At 49.1% G+C, this 14,402-nt stretch overlaps 3 protein-coding genes across 3 annotated transcripts; 1 reads left to right on the top strand and 2 right to left on the bottom strand.

Moving 5' to 3' along the window:
- Positions 1–6,321: 6,321 nt before the first annotated feature.
- On the bottom strand, positions 6,322–7,961 carry F5147DRAFT_253810 (mitochondrial carrier domain-containing protein). The gene is made up of 11 exons (XM_041428853.1): positions 7,728–7,961; positions 7,559–7,671; positions 7,496–7,507; positions 7,411–7,435; positions 7,247–7,357; positions 7,149–7,192; positions 6,834–7,094; positions 6,754–6,780; positions 6,564–6,696; positions 6,475–6,511; positions 6,322–6,422 (listed from the first exon to the last, which is right to left on the bottom strand). The coding sequence occupies exons 1-11, from the start codon at positions 7,855–7,857 to the stop codon at positions 6,353–6,355; spliced, it is 963 nt and encodes a 320-aa protein (XP_041298487.1). The 5' UTR covers positions 7,858–7,961; the 3' UTR covers positions 6,322–6,352.
- A 283-nt stretch (positions 7,962–8,244) lies between these two features.
- Positions 8,245–12,228, top strand: F5147DRAFT_566789 (PhoX domain-containing protein; the record flags this gene model as incomplete). Its single annotated transcript, XM_041430822.1, has 8 exons — positions 8,245–9,129; positions 9,182–9,204; positions 9,260–9,483; positions 9,533–9,660; positions 9,711–11,255; positions 11,306–11,814; positions 11,863–12,044; positions 12,098–12,228. The coding sequence occupies 8 exons, from the start codon at positions 8,245–8,247 to the stop codon at positions 12,226–12,228; spliced, it is 3,627 nt and encodes a 1,208-aa protein (XP_041298486.1).
- Positions 12,229–12,643: 415 nt separating this feature from the next.
- F5147DRAFT_566157 (Gcd10p-domain-containing protein) lies at positions 12,644–14,267 on the bottom strand (the record flags this gene model as incomplete). Its single annotated transcript, XM_041430788.1, has 9 exons — positions 12,644–12,808; positions 12,863–12,965; positions 13,011–13,146; positions 13,189–13,332; positions 13,381–13,589; positions 13,648–13,739; positions 13,794–13,897; positions 13,954–14,081; positions 14,134–14,267. The coding sequence occupies 9 exons, from the start codon at positions 14,265–14,267 to the stop codon at positions 12,644–12,646; spliced, it is 1,215 nt and encodes a 404-aa protein (XP_041298485.1).
- Between the last annotated feature and the right edge of the window lie 135 nt (positions 14,268–14,402).

Here is a 14,402-nt window from a genome sequence, read left to right as displayed (position 1 = left end):
AACTGTTCGTGAGCTCACCGAGTATGGGTTTGAATCTTCTCGTTTGGTTGATGTAACGCATCAGTGGTTGGGTGGCTTTCTCGGCGGTGAGGATATATTGGATGGATGATGCTTGTCTTCGCAGCGCGTTAGTGAGTTGATGGCGTTCCCGGGTATATTGCGGGCAGTCGAATAGGAAGTGATGGATAGTTTCGTCAGTATCTGGGCATGTGGGACAGTGGGGAGTGTTGCTCTTTCCTATGCGGTGGAGGTGCTGATTTAGTGGGAGATGACGGGTGCGGAGTTGGGTATACATGCTGGTTTGTCGTCTGGGGAGGGTCGCTACTAGCTTGATGTAGCGATTGGATGGCATTGAGGGATCTATGCCGGTTGCCCTTGCGTAGCGTGGTGATTTCTTCCATTTCTTTTCCCATCTCTTCTTCAGTGCGTCTTCGTGCCACTGCTTCAAGGCTGATATACTGTCGGGGAGTGGCTTGCCTCTAAGGTACTTGGGTAGCGTCTCTGGCGTGCTGTTCTGGTTAGGCCCTTCTGCCGCTTCCTTGGCAGCGACATCTGCTAATTCATTTCCTACTACTCCTTCGTGTCCGGGTATCCATCTTACTGTTAGCTTGAAGTTGCGCTCTTGATCTCGTCTGTTCTTGGCTAGGTGTCTTGTCATGCTGCGAAAGTGCTCTACTAAGTAACCACCAGGTTTCGTATTGTGACTCTCACCGGATAGAATGGCTGCTTGGTTGTCTACGAGTATGGTTGCTGGGTATTGGACGTTTCGCTCCGTTGCTAACAATTTGACCGCAAGCGTTAGGCCGACTACTTCCGCTTCGTACACTGTATGTTTCTTGTCCGGACCGAGGTGGAATTTGAGGGTACGAGGTTCCTGTCCTTCTCTGATGAGTACCGCTGCTGCTCCTACTTTCCCGTCGTGTCCTGATCCATCCGTGAAGATCTGGATGGTATCTACTAGTTCCCTCTGTTCCTTGATGGCCTGCTTCTTGTTGGGGGCGGTATGGGTCTGGTAGGCATTTGGGATTGTTGCGTTTGATCTGCGGATCGGGTCCAGGGTCTCGACATCCTTCGGGAATATTTTGAACGTGTCGAGGAGGTTGTGAAGGGAGGATCGATGACGTTTGATGTTGGGGTGTTTGGCGATGTGAGTAAGGTGTTTGTGTAGGGGGTGACGAAGCGGGAGGGATGCTAGACGAAGCGCTGCTCTATGGCAAGTGCGTTGGAGGAGGAGATCTGTGGGGAGGAGGTTAGCGTGCGCGTCGAGGGTGTCAGTAGCTGTGGATCTCATAGCGCCGGTGATGCTTAGCGTGGCAATTCTCTGGACCTTAGCTAGCCTCTCTGCTACTCCTTTCGACCCTCGTTGTTCCTTGTTGATTCCTTCTGAGTATATGGGCTTGAACCATACGTCTGCTCCGTACGTGAACTTCGGAATGGCGACCGTTACATATAGTTGTCGCATGAGCTTTGCTGACACCCCGTTGGAGGGTTTCGAGAGACGGCGTACTTGGAGTACATATTCTGTACCTTTCGCGATGGCGTAGCCTATATGAAATTTCCACGTTAGCTCCTGATCCACTAGAAGGCCGAGGAAGCGATGGTGCTCAGTGGGGTTGATGGTGGTGTTCTGAATGACGAGAGGGGGTCTGGTTCTATTCTTGCTGCGGGTGAAGTCTATAAGGGCGAACTTGTTGACTTCAAATTTGGAGTTGTGGTCTCCTGACCATTGGATTGCGCCGTTGGGCCTTTCCATCATATCTTTGAGGGTTTCGTGTGTGTCTTCAAATGTTGGTCCAATGGTGATGTAGGCGGTGTCGTCGACGAAAGCTAGGGCGTATTCTCCGTTTTTCGGGTTGGCGATGTCTATAAGGTCAGCGTTATAAATTAGATAAGCTATCATTGAGAGGGGGTCCCCTTGGCCAATGCCATTGCGAATATCTATCCAGTCTGAGGTGGAGTCGTTGAATCTAAGTTGTGTGCGTCGTCCTGTGAGCATTCTTTCAGTAAATTCAACAATTTCCGGGGGGAGTTTTCGTTTGCGCATGTTGTGGGCTAGGCGGTTAGTGACTGCGTTAGGAAATGCTCCTTCAATATCTAGAAATAAAACAGAGGCTACTTGACCTTTACGCCACGCGTTCTTGATGGTTGTCTCTAATAGGTGGAGGGAGTCAGTAGTTGTGCGTCCAGGGCGGCCTCCAAAGTGTGTGCTGGGTAGGAGGTTGAAGCGTTCTATGATAAGAGTGACTTGTTCCGCGACTAGGGCAGTTAGTAGTTTGCAGGTAGTGTTGATGAGCGCGATGGGGCGATATGCTTTTGGGGTAGAGTAGTCGGCTTTTCCTGGTTTGCGAAGCACTACTGTGGTGAACTCCCTCCAGGGGTCGAAGTACGTTCTGAGGGTGAATACAGCGTTGAAGAGATGGAGTAGGTAGGGGACGAGTGTTGAAGCGGCGCGTTTGAAGACAATGTTGCATATCCCATCGGGTCCTGGGGCTTTGTATGAGCTCGTGTTGCTTATCGTGCGGTTGATCTCGTCTTCGGTAAAGGGTTTGAAGGGCGTAGCTGGGGTCGGGTAGTCGTAGTCTTCTGGGATTGCACTTGACAGTGGAGGAGGAGGGAAGAATGTATCGGCAAGCGCCTTGCTCTTGTCTTTGTTAGTGATGGCTTCTGTGGGCAGACCGTTAGTGTTTTTGATCTTGAGGACTGGGACGCTTGTTCTGCCGCCATCTCCTGAGGGCGATGAGATGTACTTGTTAGCGGTGTAGATACTTTGCTGGTCTAACTCTTCCAGGAAGTCTATCCAGTGTTCTTCCTTGGTTTTCTTGATGGTCTCGGTGAGTTTGTTGCGGTGCTTGCGGTGTTCCTCGTGTACTGGGTGATCCGGTAATCCTCTCATCTTGTAGGATAGGCCACTTAGCTTGTTCTTCTCTTTCAACATCTTCGTCAGGTCCTTTGTCCACCATCTCTTCGAGTGCGGGCTGGGCTTTGAGGTAGGTACTTTGTCGGCTATTGTTTGTTTGAGGGTGTTGCTGAGATCGGTTGCAGCTTTTTGGAATTGTTGCTCGGAGGTGATGGCCTTTGGGGGGGGTATTGCGTCAAGGTGGAGGTCGAGTCGTCCGCGGAATTCTTCCCAGTCGACTTCTCGGTAGTTGCGGAGGGTTGTGGTCGAGGTGCGTGGTATTTCGAGGTCTAGGGTACATAATATGGGGACGTGGTCAGTACAGGGAGGGCGTCGTCTGGGTGCTGTGTCACAAAGGGTGAATGCGTCGAGGGAGTGGGCTGTGCAAAAGACATTGTCGGGCCTTGTCCAGTTGCCACTGCTGGTTGATTGCAAGGTGGGTCTGTCACGGGGTAGAGCCATTCTCATGTCCCAGTCTGCTAGTAGCTCGATGATGCGTTGTGCGGCTTCTTGTGCTTCTGGCAGGGTGCAGAGGTGAGCGTTTCGAGCCTCTTCCCAGAGGTGGTGGTGGGCGTTGAAGTCCCCCATGAGGATGATGTGGTCGTTGGGGTTTGGGCGGATGTTGCGGATTTCATTGTCGAGATAGGTGGCCAAGAGGGGAATGACCTTGCGGATTTTGCTGTCATCGTAGATGTTGAATATGGTTAGTTTGCCGAATGTGCCGTTGAGTTGAATCACGACCACGTCTGCTGAGGGGAAGGGTAGTTGGCGCCAGTTGTTGGTGTTGAGTCGTTTGTGGACGAGGGTGACTGCTCGCGATCGGTCCTTGTGTGTATATTTGTGCGTTGGGTAGACTACGTTCCAGTCCGGAGTTGCTCTTGTGTTGCCGAGGAAGTTGATGTGGGGTTCCTGTATGGTTACAATGTCGTATTCTTTCGCTGTAAAAGGGCCACTTAGTATACAGTGTTGAGCGGTAGACGACTTATTGAGGTTTTCCTGCCAGATACGCAGACGAAATGTTTCGTGGTCGGGTGTATCATTCATAATAATAGTTAGGGTTGGGAGGGCCTGACGTTTGAGTGCGGTGGTGCTGGATATCATTAGGCGGGTGTCTCGGGTCACGTGATGGGGGTCGGGATGACATCCTTGCTTGCGATGGGAGGTAGCATCCTCTCATGTTCCTGTGTCCTCTTGTTTGGGGCGGGTCCCTGGTGGTAAAGTGGTTGTCCAGGGTGTCTTGGGATCGTTTTGCTGGCTCTTGCCATTCGTTGCGTTGGTGTTGAGGTTGAGGTTGAGGTTGAGGTTGCGTTTGGGGCTGAGTTTGAGTTTGATTCTTCGTGGGGGGTTTAGGTCTGGGTGGCGCCTGTACCTGGGTCCATTCTTCGTCTGTGGGGAAGTAGGGCATAGTGTTGTCAGTGTCTCTCGCGTCTAGGTCTGCGCACCGGCGATCTAGCTCTGGACAGCTTCTGCTCCAACTGGGGTGGTCATCCGTGTTGCAGGAGGCGCAGCGTGTGTTCTCGATGTTGTCGCATTCGTTTGTTCTGTGATTGCCGGCGCAGTTGGCGCATGTGTCTTGATGGGCGATGCATTTGCGGGCGATATGTCCGTAGTGTTGGCACTTCGCGCATCTCACTGGTTCGTGTTTGTTTTTCTTCATCTGTAGTTTGTTTTTGTTTAGCGTGATACCATCTCGTATACCTTTATTAGCGCTTGATGGGTCTTTGAGGGCAATGAGGAGGTGAGCGATGGTTTGGGTTGATGACCGTTTGGCGGGAGGTTTGATCCATCGTGCTGTGGTAACGGAGTTCTCTTCCCATTCGTTCTCTTTCTCGAGGTTGCGTATGTGTTCTGGTTTGCTGGGGTCAAAGGTTAGTGGGACGAATTGGATAATTACTGTGTAGGCGCGGTCTTTGAGGATTGCCCCAGGGTCTAGCGCTTGAAGGAAGGTGATCTTGTTGTATTGATCTTTGAGGAATGTTGCGGCCTGGGCGGTGAGCATTTCGATAACTGTGCCTCCATTGCGGAATTGAGTGACTGCGCGTGTCTCTAGGTCTGGTGCGCCTTCCTTAGCGATTGTGGTGAGAGCCTGTTTGATCTTTTCTGTGAGTTGAGCGTGAGATACTTTGCCTGGGGCTAGTGGGCTGTCAGTAGGGATATCGATGAGGATCTGGCGGGCTTTGATAGCATTTCTAGCTGCTCTTTGGACCAGTTGGGGGTTCTTTGAGGAGTCTTCATTGAGGCCTGTCATCAGTGCGGCCTTGTAGCCTCCTTGCATGGGGAGGTCCTTGATCTGTGTGCCGAGGGAGGTGACCGCTTCTTGCATCTTTTCGAGTTGAGAGTTGATGGATGACGGTTTGTCAGGTGAGTCTGGGCTTTCTTCTGTGGTTGCTTTGGCGATATCCTGAAGTTTGGTTGCTGCGATGTTCAGGTGAAGTGCTGTTGAGGAGATGCTTTCGGATGCGTCTTGGATCTTGGCTATCTGCGGGGAGACTGCTGTGAGGACGAGTTTAGCTACCTTGTCTGCCATTTCGTTTTCCGCCGCTTCTTCGAGCAGGAAAGCTACTGATCTAATGGCGAGCTGGACTGGGAGGGTGACTCCTGGCATTTGGGTGACATGGAATAGGATATCTGAGAGATTGTTAGTGGAGAAAGGCTTGCCGCTGATAGCCATTGCTGTTTGATCTAGGTGGAGTTGGGCACTTACTGCGTCTGTGACTTCACTATCCGTTACTCTTATTTCGTTTATCTCTAATCTGGATGATGATCTCGTTGCTGGGGTAGTCGTCTTTTGATTTATTTTTGGTTTAAGCGTTGTTGGCGCCATTTCTTATGTTTTTGGGTTCTTTTTGTATTAGTTTTCTGATTTTGTTGTCTTAGTTTTATGTAGTAGAAGGTATAGAGAGGAAGATATCGTTCGTTCTGAAGCAGGGGTTGCCGTTAGGCAGCGCTGACGCTGTTGGGCGCAGTGTCGACAAGGAGTTTTTCCGGGGTCCTAGTCGGGGTGCCACTTGGTATGGGTCCAAGGGGCGATTTTACAAATAACTTACAGCACTCAGCTCGTACATCACGGACATTCGGCACTCCCTTGTGCTCCCACCATGATCCCACTCTCTGGGATTGTCGAATCATAGTCACATAATTTCAGTTGCCGACCGTGCGACTTGCGGTACCTTCTCTCAGATGGAAAAGATGATCCTGAGTGGCAAGAGCGAGTGATTAATATATCAGACCCAAGGACACTTTGCAGTAGGATGCTCTCAAGGAACAGGCGTTCAACAGGTAAGTTGATTTTCTGTTCCGAATTGTGTGACCCACACTGTACCAGAGTCCGTCACGGTGTTTGTTTGAAACGAACAGATTCTGCCTTCTACCACAGGTCCTCACGTCGACTACCATACGACGCACTCAGTCATCTGTAGGCTTTCGCTCAGTATGAAGAAAGATATCAGGTTGAGGTCATGATCTACGATTACGGATGTCCTTATACAAACCTAAGATGATATCGTTCACAGTAAGGGTAATAATGCTGTGAATGACAGTCAGAAGGGCATGAATCTTGCAAGCCGAGAACAACTCACGTATGAGGTGCAACACGAAGAAACTGTGCAGTTGAACCTAGACGGATATTTTTAATAAGACTTGTCGCATTATGCATGCCGCTACATACCCTTGTACCACCCGAACACGCCCTCGGTCCTGAAAGTCTTCCAGAGACAGTCGATGGGATTCCTATACAGCATCCCTGATAAACGGCCATCGGGCGTGCGTGTTGTTGGTTGGTTGTATACCCGGGTTAAGGCCTGGACGTGAATATAGATGAGGCCAAAAATTTCACTTCAAGCAGGGAGCCAACTAACCGTGTCAGCAGGCTGCATGACAATGCACTGCGAAGTGTCAGACTACGATGGTTGGCTGCTTGATACGAGTAAAAACACACCACACAAACTCCAGACACGGACGAACTAACAAGGTAAGTCAGTATGCTGTTTGAGGGAAGTAATCCGTGCGAGCCAAGCTGGTTTTTAGTCCATTTGTACGTAGGAAGCTGAACCGAAGATCCCATAGCTGTCCGTAGAATGGCTGCATCCATACCCCGTAGTAGACCCCAAAACTTTTCTGTCCTAAAAATAGTGACCAATGCGTCAAACGAGCTCTTGTAGTAATGTTGTGTGCCAACTGGTAATATAGGAGAATATGCCTGTTGACGCTGTCATCGATATCATTAAATAATGCAAGGGTATGTCCCACGTACTTGCATTCTTGCTTTGATCAGGAAGAGTGGGTTCCCGAGCGAAGCTGATACACGCGAATCAAGAAATCGTACTCATGTCGGACTTAATGGTACTATACCTCCTATTATACCACTTGCAGCACCAGCTACGGCAGAAGTGAATGGTATCTGGTCGGTGATAGATCTACCTATCGAGCGGTTGATTGTCCGTCGGAACGGCTCGTAGAACCCTATGTTGTAACTAAGAGAAGGTCTGGACAGCAGGGCAGAATATGTCGCTTACCCAGACGTGATCCATTCAAAAGTATCTGCCACCAGGTAACAAGATCAATATCAAGAAAGTATCCCTGAAGTTTATGATATCTGACCTGGTAAACATACTAGAAAGCTATCAGACAGAGAAAAAAATGGATACAGGCATATTTACACACCGCGGGTCCAAGTCCTCTTTGCAAGCCCCGGATACCCTCATTTCTCCAAGTTTTTGCCAAAACATCCAAAACATCCTTATAGACTCGTTTCCCCCCACCTTTGACAAGCTCACCTGCCAGCGTGTCGATATATCATATTTTATCGCTCACACCATCGGATTGAACGTACCCTGGAGTTGCAAACGCGTCTTGGCTACTTCCGCAGGATTGCTGACAGTGACAGCTATGCATCCTGCCAGTCCACCGCAAAGAAAACTTTCAAGCATAGAGAGAGGCGGTGGTATAGTAGAAGATGCCATACCACAATGCCAATAGCCAGAATGGCACGTTGCGCAAGTGCACTGTGCAGCTTGTCACTGTAGATGTCAAAAAATGTGTATGCGTACGGTAGCACCTAGGCTGAGCCAATCACAGTCCGAACCCCGGTCCCCGGCACACTTCAAATTCTTCCTCACACAAAACTCATTGAATACTGAAGGGTTTTAATTCACGCTTCTGAAGTTGAGGGATATCGAGCTCTACAGCCTTCCAACATCGTGGAGTTCAAGCCGAAAGAGTGATGCTGGATATGGCAAGTGTTGCTCAAGTCCTCTGAGCGAACGGTCAGTGACCTCACTGCGCATCTCAACATGACTCTGACGAATAATGTGCTCTAGTAAACAGTGATGTACCAAATTCGCCGTGACATGCACTCATTCATTAGTGCCAGATTTGCTTTGGCTGTCGCCTTTCTCGCCGTTGTATTTCCTGTCGTCGCACGCGCGTTCTCGTCTCCGATAGCCCTCATCCTCCTTTCTCCTGTGATCATACTTTTCGTGGCGTTCTCGTGTTTCATCGCGAACATTCTTGTTGGAGTTGCCTTGGACAAGAAACCGGTTCATAGGAATGCGCTCACATATGCAGCTAGACCTCTTGCCTTCTCAACTCCCGCAGCATGGCAGGCAGTCCTCACTCGTTCGAACTGGTCTCAGAAAACTCCACAATCATTATCACCTTTGTACCCTGACCTACCTGTTGTGTCGTCTACCCTTAACGATATCATGATTTTTGTCGTACGCGACTTCGTGCTCACCTGGTACAAGGACATATCTTCATCCCCTTCCTTTCCTACGGCAGTTTCTTCGGTGCTTCATGACTCCCTTGAGCGGCTTCTGCAAACAAGCGCAACAGTCGACCTTTCTGCTCTCCTAGTGAAGCGAATTTTGCCCAAAGTCACTACGCATATCGAGCAATTCCGCCAATCGGAGGTCGCACTTCGCGGTGCAGCCCTAGAACGCCGTCTCACGCAATCCGAAGAGTTGGATACGCTGTTGGCAAGTAGATACGCAGGGAAGGGCGGAAAACTACATCCTGCAGTGGAGAATCTGTCTTCTACGTTTACGAAACAGAATGAAGAAATATATCTCAGAACAATTGCGGAGCGGATGCTCTCGCATGTTCTTCCGGAACAGGAGGCTCAGAGTAAGGCTCTGAGAATAGTTGTCCGAGAAATCTTGGTTTGCACAGTGCTGTATCCAATTATGGATATGGTAAGCGACCCTGATTTTTGGAATCGGATGATTGAGCAAGTGGTATGTCATATCCTCAACTCAAGTGCGAGCGCAGTCATTGACTCCGAGATAGGCAGGCGCTGCAATACACCAGCAGTATGTGGCAAACGTGCTCGACTGTTTTTTTGTACCTTTAACAATGTATACCTAGGAAACTCATATCTCAAGTGAGAAATGTTTTAGAAGCACAATCACCCCGCCGGCACACCCGCCTTCCTTCAACAATTTCAACTGGAGACACTATCACGGTTAGAACTGATATGCGACAGTTTGAGTCGTTTCTCAGAAGTATCAATCGTTGTTCGTCACTTCTGGATGCTCGTCGCCTGAAGAATGATATCATGGGAGAAATTCGGAGGACGAGATTACTTCTCGGTTAGTTTATTCAAGTCGATTACTACATTTTATGTTGACGCTCCCACAGCTAATCACGAGAAGGAGGATTGGATAAGTGGCGAGAAGACAGAAGACGTAGTAGCTTTCCTTGACAGGCTCTATACTGCCAAGCGGACTGTCGAACAACGAATAGTAGTACTGGGTGGCGAAGATTCGGTAAGCGCTGCCCTACGAGATTCATAATTTCTACTTACAGACAACCGTAGAAGTCTGCTGCCTCGCTAGAGTCTGGTTCGCGGACCCAAGTCACTCTACGCGACATCTTAAGCAACCCGACATCACTCTCCTACTTCATGGAGTTTATGGATCGTCGGCACCGCTCGCTCCTGGTTCAGTTTTGGCTGACAGTAGAAAGCTTCAAAAACCCATTGGAGTCAATAGACTCGAGTTCATCTGGGGATGAAGACGAACCCTTACAAGGTCCTTCAACCTCCTCGACGCTCAAAGAGGACATTTCAATGATTAACGACCTTTACTTCTCTGTCACACCATCCCATCCTGCCTTATCGTCCATCTCTAAGAAGCACATCGATAGCATACGCTCTTATGCACAAAGTGAGATCCTTCCGGGGCCTTTGGAGGACAAGAAAGTCCGTCGTAGCGTCATGTTGGCGCAGAGACAGGTTCAACAGGTGATGGAACAAGACTTCGAGGACCTTCAAAGATCTGAACTGTGGTTCCGAATAATCGAGGATTTCAATCGGGCTAGTGCTAAATTGCTGGAGCCCCCTGCAGGTCGTATCTCGACACGTTCGATGTCACCCCCGCCACTGCCGGCGTCACGTCCTCTTGGCATTGGATCTGTCCATATCTTCCGCTCTGAATCTTCCCCTTCATTGAGCTCTGTGGTTCAGCGCGTTGATGACACACGGACCAGTCCAACCACTGCCTTACGGACCAACATTGATGTGCTCATGTCCCCGGTTTCAGATACATCATCAAATACATCCAGAGCTCCTCTCTTCGATGACCCAGAAGATGCCCAGGGTGCAGATGAAGCAGAAAGAATGAGAGCCATCCAGGCCGCGCTGACGGACATCATTGCCACACAGAAACTTCCCCACAGTTTCCTCCCTCGAGGCCAGGATAGAGGCGGAAATCGTCACCTCAGCGCGACTTCACTCGACAGCAAGAAGGGCATTTTCGGTGTTGAAGAAGATATGATCGACGAAGAAGATGACGACAGAGCTGAAGGTTCTGTAGATACGGAGCAGGGAACATTTCAGCTAGCCGGACCTGGAGACCTTCAGCTCTCATACGAGATTGCACGCCTTGGCGACAAGATCACCAAACTAGAGGCCCACGATGCCATGCTCGACACGCTTATCAAGAAGGCAGAGCTAACAGGCGACGCTCAAGAACTGCGTTTACTTCAAAAATCGAAGTCGTCCATGACCCGCGAACTTCGAGAGTTGCGTTTCCAGAAGACACAATATGAACAGCAAGAATCCGCAAACCGTCTCATCTCCCATCGAACGAAGGTTTCTATCGTTAGTTCGACAGTGGGAGAGGAAGAGGGGAAATCTGTAGTGCGATACCTCGTTGAGGTCCAGCAGCTCGCACCCGATGGAACATTTGCCTCTGGGTGGGTTGTTGCAAGGAGATACAACGAGTTCCTTAGGATGCACAACAAACTGCGCGATCGGTACGCGCTTGTTAAGGGTCTCGATTTCCCAGGCAAGAGACTTGTTACTTCGCTGACCGGCAGTTTCGTGGACACAAGGAGACAAGCCCTTGAGAAATATTTGCAGGTGAGGAACTCGCTGGAGGCTGCTTTCTTCGCGCATACTGACGGTTGTAGAATTTGATTGCCATACCTGTCGTCTGCGAAAGCAATGACCTTCGCGCATTTCTGTCCCGTGATTCACCATTCATTGCGTCTGAAGTTCAAGAGGATGTCCCCAAAGGAACCGCTAGTTTTTCAGGGAAAAACCTAGTCCGATCTGTTTATCGCTCAGTGGCAGAGAGTATTGATGATATGTTCTTTGGCCCGTCGATGTTGGATGTTATGATTCAAAGGCTTACCCGACAGGCCGCAGAATTTGCTGGTATAGTCGGATCTGCAGTCCACGATGAGGATCTCGTCGCTCAGGCACTGAAGGCGTTCGGGAAGTTCACGTCGGAGGACACGTTCATGCACATGTCTAGTGACCTGCGTCCTTTGGAAGGAGAAACTAGCACATCGACATTCTCTGCTCCTATATGTGACCTTGTCCTCGCTATCTTTGAGCTCAACAAGAAGGACAACTGGCTCCGACGACAAGCAATTGTGATCATTCTCCAGCAAGTACTGGGTGGTACCATTGAGCGGTGAGACCAAACTTTGCATAGTCTTTTGCCCCCCTGACGTGATTAAAGGCAAATCCGTCAAAGTATCAAGTCGATGTTTGAAGAAAGTCGCATTATGCCTATCTTGGCCTTTTTCAAAGACTCTCTATGGCCAGGTGGTAAGCTGAAACCGCCTGGTCAACCACGGTCAACTGAGGAGATAACACGTAGTCGCGATGAGGCAAACCGTAAGCTCTCCGCTTTAGTGCCAGGTTTGTTGGGATTTTCTCCCCTACAAATATGGAGTTAACACCACGATCTACAGATCTTGCTGCGAACATGATAGGTCGGTCAAACGCTCGGCGAGGAGCAAGACGAATATTTGCTGTCCTGCAGAACAAGCGCTTGAACCAGCATATTGCCTACACTATTGTCGACGAGGTGCGTTTTCATTGAACTGCAGAGAACGTTGCTCACGAACATGTTCAGGTGGTCGCCACAATGTTTCCTGAGCCCTGATATCTGAGGCTATATCAATGAGTAGTTTTGTTTGATATTAGTTATTGTAGAAGGCACACTACTTTGTTACCTGTTGCACCACTGTTGTACTATCAGTTAACCCAACACCAAAAGGCTAGCCTGTTGGTTCCATCTCGTTGGTTAGGCTAGCTTGGTCAGCGACTGTCGCGTTTTCCTCGAGCTCTGTAGTTTGATGTGATTCTGGGGTTTGAGGCACTGTCGGATTTCCTTCGTCAGCTTCCTTCTTCTGTCGTTTTGATTGTCGATGAGATGACACTTTGGAAGCATTCGGGTCATCATATCTAGCAAGCAATCGGTAAGCATTCGTTTGCGAGTTGACCTGTTATTACACTTACACTTTGATTGCGTGTAATAAGAAACCTCCCGATCCTGAAGTGCTCATCGTCGGGTGTGTGCGACCTGGTAGAACTTGATAGCGTCGCAGCCACGACTCCGTAATTGATGGTGCAAGATAGCCTGGATCAAGACGCAATTTCGATTGTAGTTCCGTGAGAGGCTAATGTCTAGTTATCTAGCTGAATTGGTTCATTAAACGGAAAGCGCAACATACCTGGCTAAATGGGCTCTGAACGACTATGGATCCTGATCCCGCTACATATAGAATCAAGTTTTGTAGAATCTCCAGCGGGTCGTAATCACTAGCGATTAAAAGCCTGCCAGACGTCGGAGGAGATATGACATCACTTAATGACACTCACGCATCAAATTCACCAGCAAATAACTCCTCCCTTGCGTTTAAAAGAGTATCTGCCGCATTCTTCCGTTTATCGAGGCGAATCCTATGTCGCTCTGATTTTCCTACTTCCGACGATGACTCTTGTGCTACAGCTGCCACTGAATGGGAAGTATAGCGTGTCTGCAGAGAATCTCACTAACCTGGTGTATAGTCTTCCTGGGCAGTTGCCCAATTTAATGATGAGTGTATGTTTGTAACGATGTCTTTGCGAAAATTCATCAGAGTCATGACAGGATATGCGGGTGGCGAATCAACATCGCAGATAGAAATCAGCCGTCCCTCCCCTGCAAGAATCAGATGTTTTTCTCACAAAGAACCAACAACTCACTCACCTCCCAGTCTCTCGAGGATTGCTGATACAAGAAGGCCAGACGCTTCGTCAACAACAATGTACCTGCCGCCCGGGCGAACATTCGCCAGATTCAATATTTGAGACAGGGTATCCGGTCTGATATCACGAATCCTGTTCTGGTCTTTTTTGAACCAGTGGTCGCAAACATTGTAAATTGTTGGCTCAACCGTACTGAAGGTCTTGGAGTATCTGCTCGGCGCATCAATCTAATTGTCAAAAAATCAGGGATGACATAGAGATGACATACTTGGCTTCCTTGCGTTGCTTATATTTCTCCTTGCTATATTCAGTTTTCAGGGAATAATTGGCATGTTGTTCAATCTGAGCCTTTATGATGTCCTGTGGAAAATAGATTATACTGGGATTCTGCATGAAATGAAGCCCAAGACGCACAGAGGCATGTACGCCAGACTTTTTCAACCCTTCGATCTCGCCGAGGGTAAGTGGCTGCACGAATTCACCATCGTTGATGAGCTCATTTGTAGCATCCGTTTCCTCTTCATTACCATTAGTCATGAATGGAAATTTTGAGAGTGTTTATCAAATGCCTTACCTACTTCTTGTAGAGTATGAGGCGGCTGGACGGTGAGTTCTTTGCCACGAATCTCATATGTCAATCCGTATGGATGGCCGATCAGCTCGTTTGCGCGAAAGGAGCCAACTCTTCCTATAGAGATAGTGCTTCTCGACTCAGTTTCAGAGATGGTAGGAATAGAGACAAAAAAGCACTCACGCATCCTTTTCTACCTTGAAGCCTTTGGTCTCGCCACTAGGTAGTCTGAGCAGAACTGTATGTCCTGACTGGATGGTGGTCGCCTTGAATGAATTCAGGGCGCTTGTTGCATCTTCACAGTCAGCGATATCCATGGGACTTCGCCGTCCCAATGGTCCACCGACGAATTTGGATGGTGGTGTTGCGAAAGAAATGATCCGTTGTGGCACTGTGTTCGGAAACTGACTGCCGTGACCTCCGACAAGTTCCAACACATTTTGCTCAAAGTC

This window comes from Suillus discolor (assembly GCF_016758755.1).
Source record: "Suillus discolor strain FC423 chromosome Unknown F5147scaffold_4, whole genome shotgun sequence".
NCBI lineage: Eukaryota > Fungi > Basidiomycota > Agaricomycetes > Boletales > Suillaceae > Suillus > Suillus discolor.
This window is presented reverse-complemented; position numbering and strand designations above follow the sequence as displayed.

Coding starts and splice junctions, on each gene's coding strand:
- F5147DRAFT_253810 (XM_041428853.1), bottom strand. CDS start 7,857: ATGGCATCTTCTACTATACCACCGCCTCTCTCTATGCTTGAAAGTTTT. Junction 7,095..7,148: donor TGATCAAAGCAAGAATGCAA/GTACGTGGGACA, acceptor CAGCGTCAACAG/GCATATTCTCCTATATTACC. Junction 6,423..6,474: donor CTTCGTGTTGCACCTCATAC/GTGAGTTGTTCT, acceptor TGTCATTCACAG/CATTATTACCCTTACTGTGA.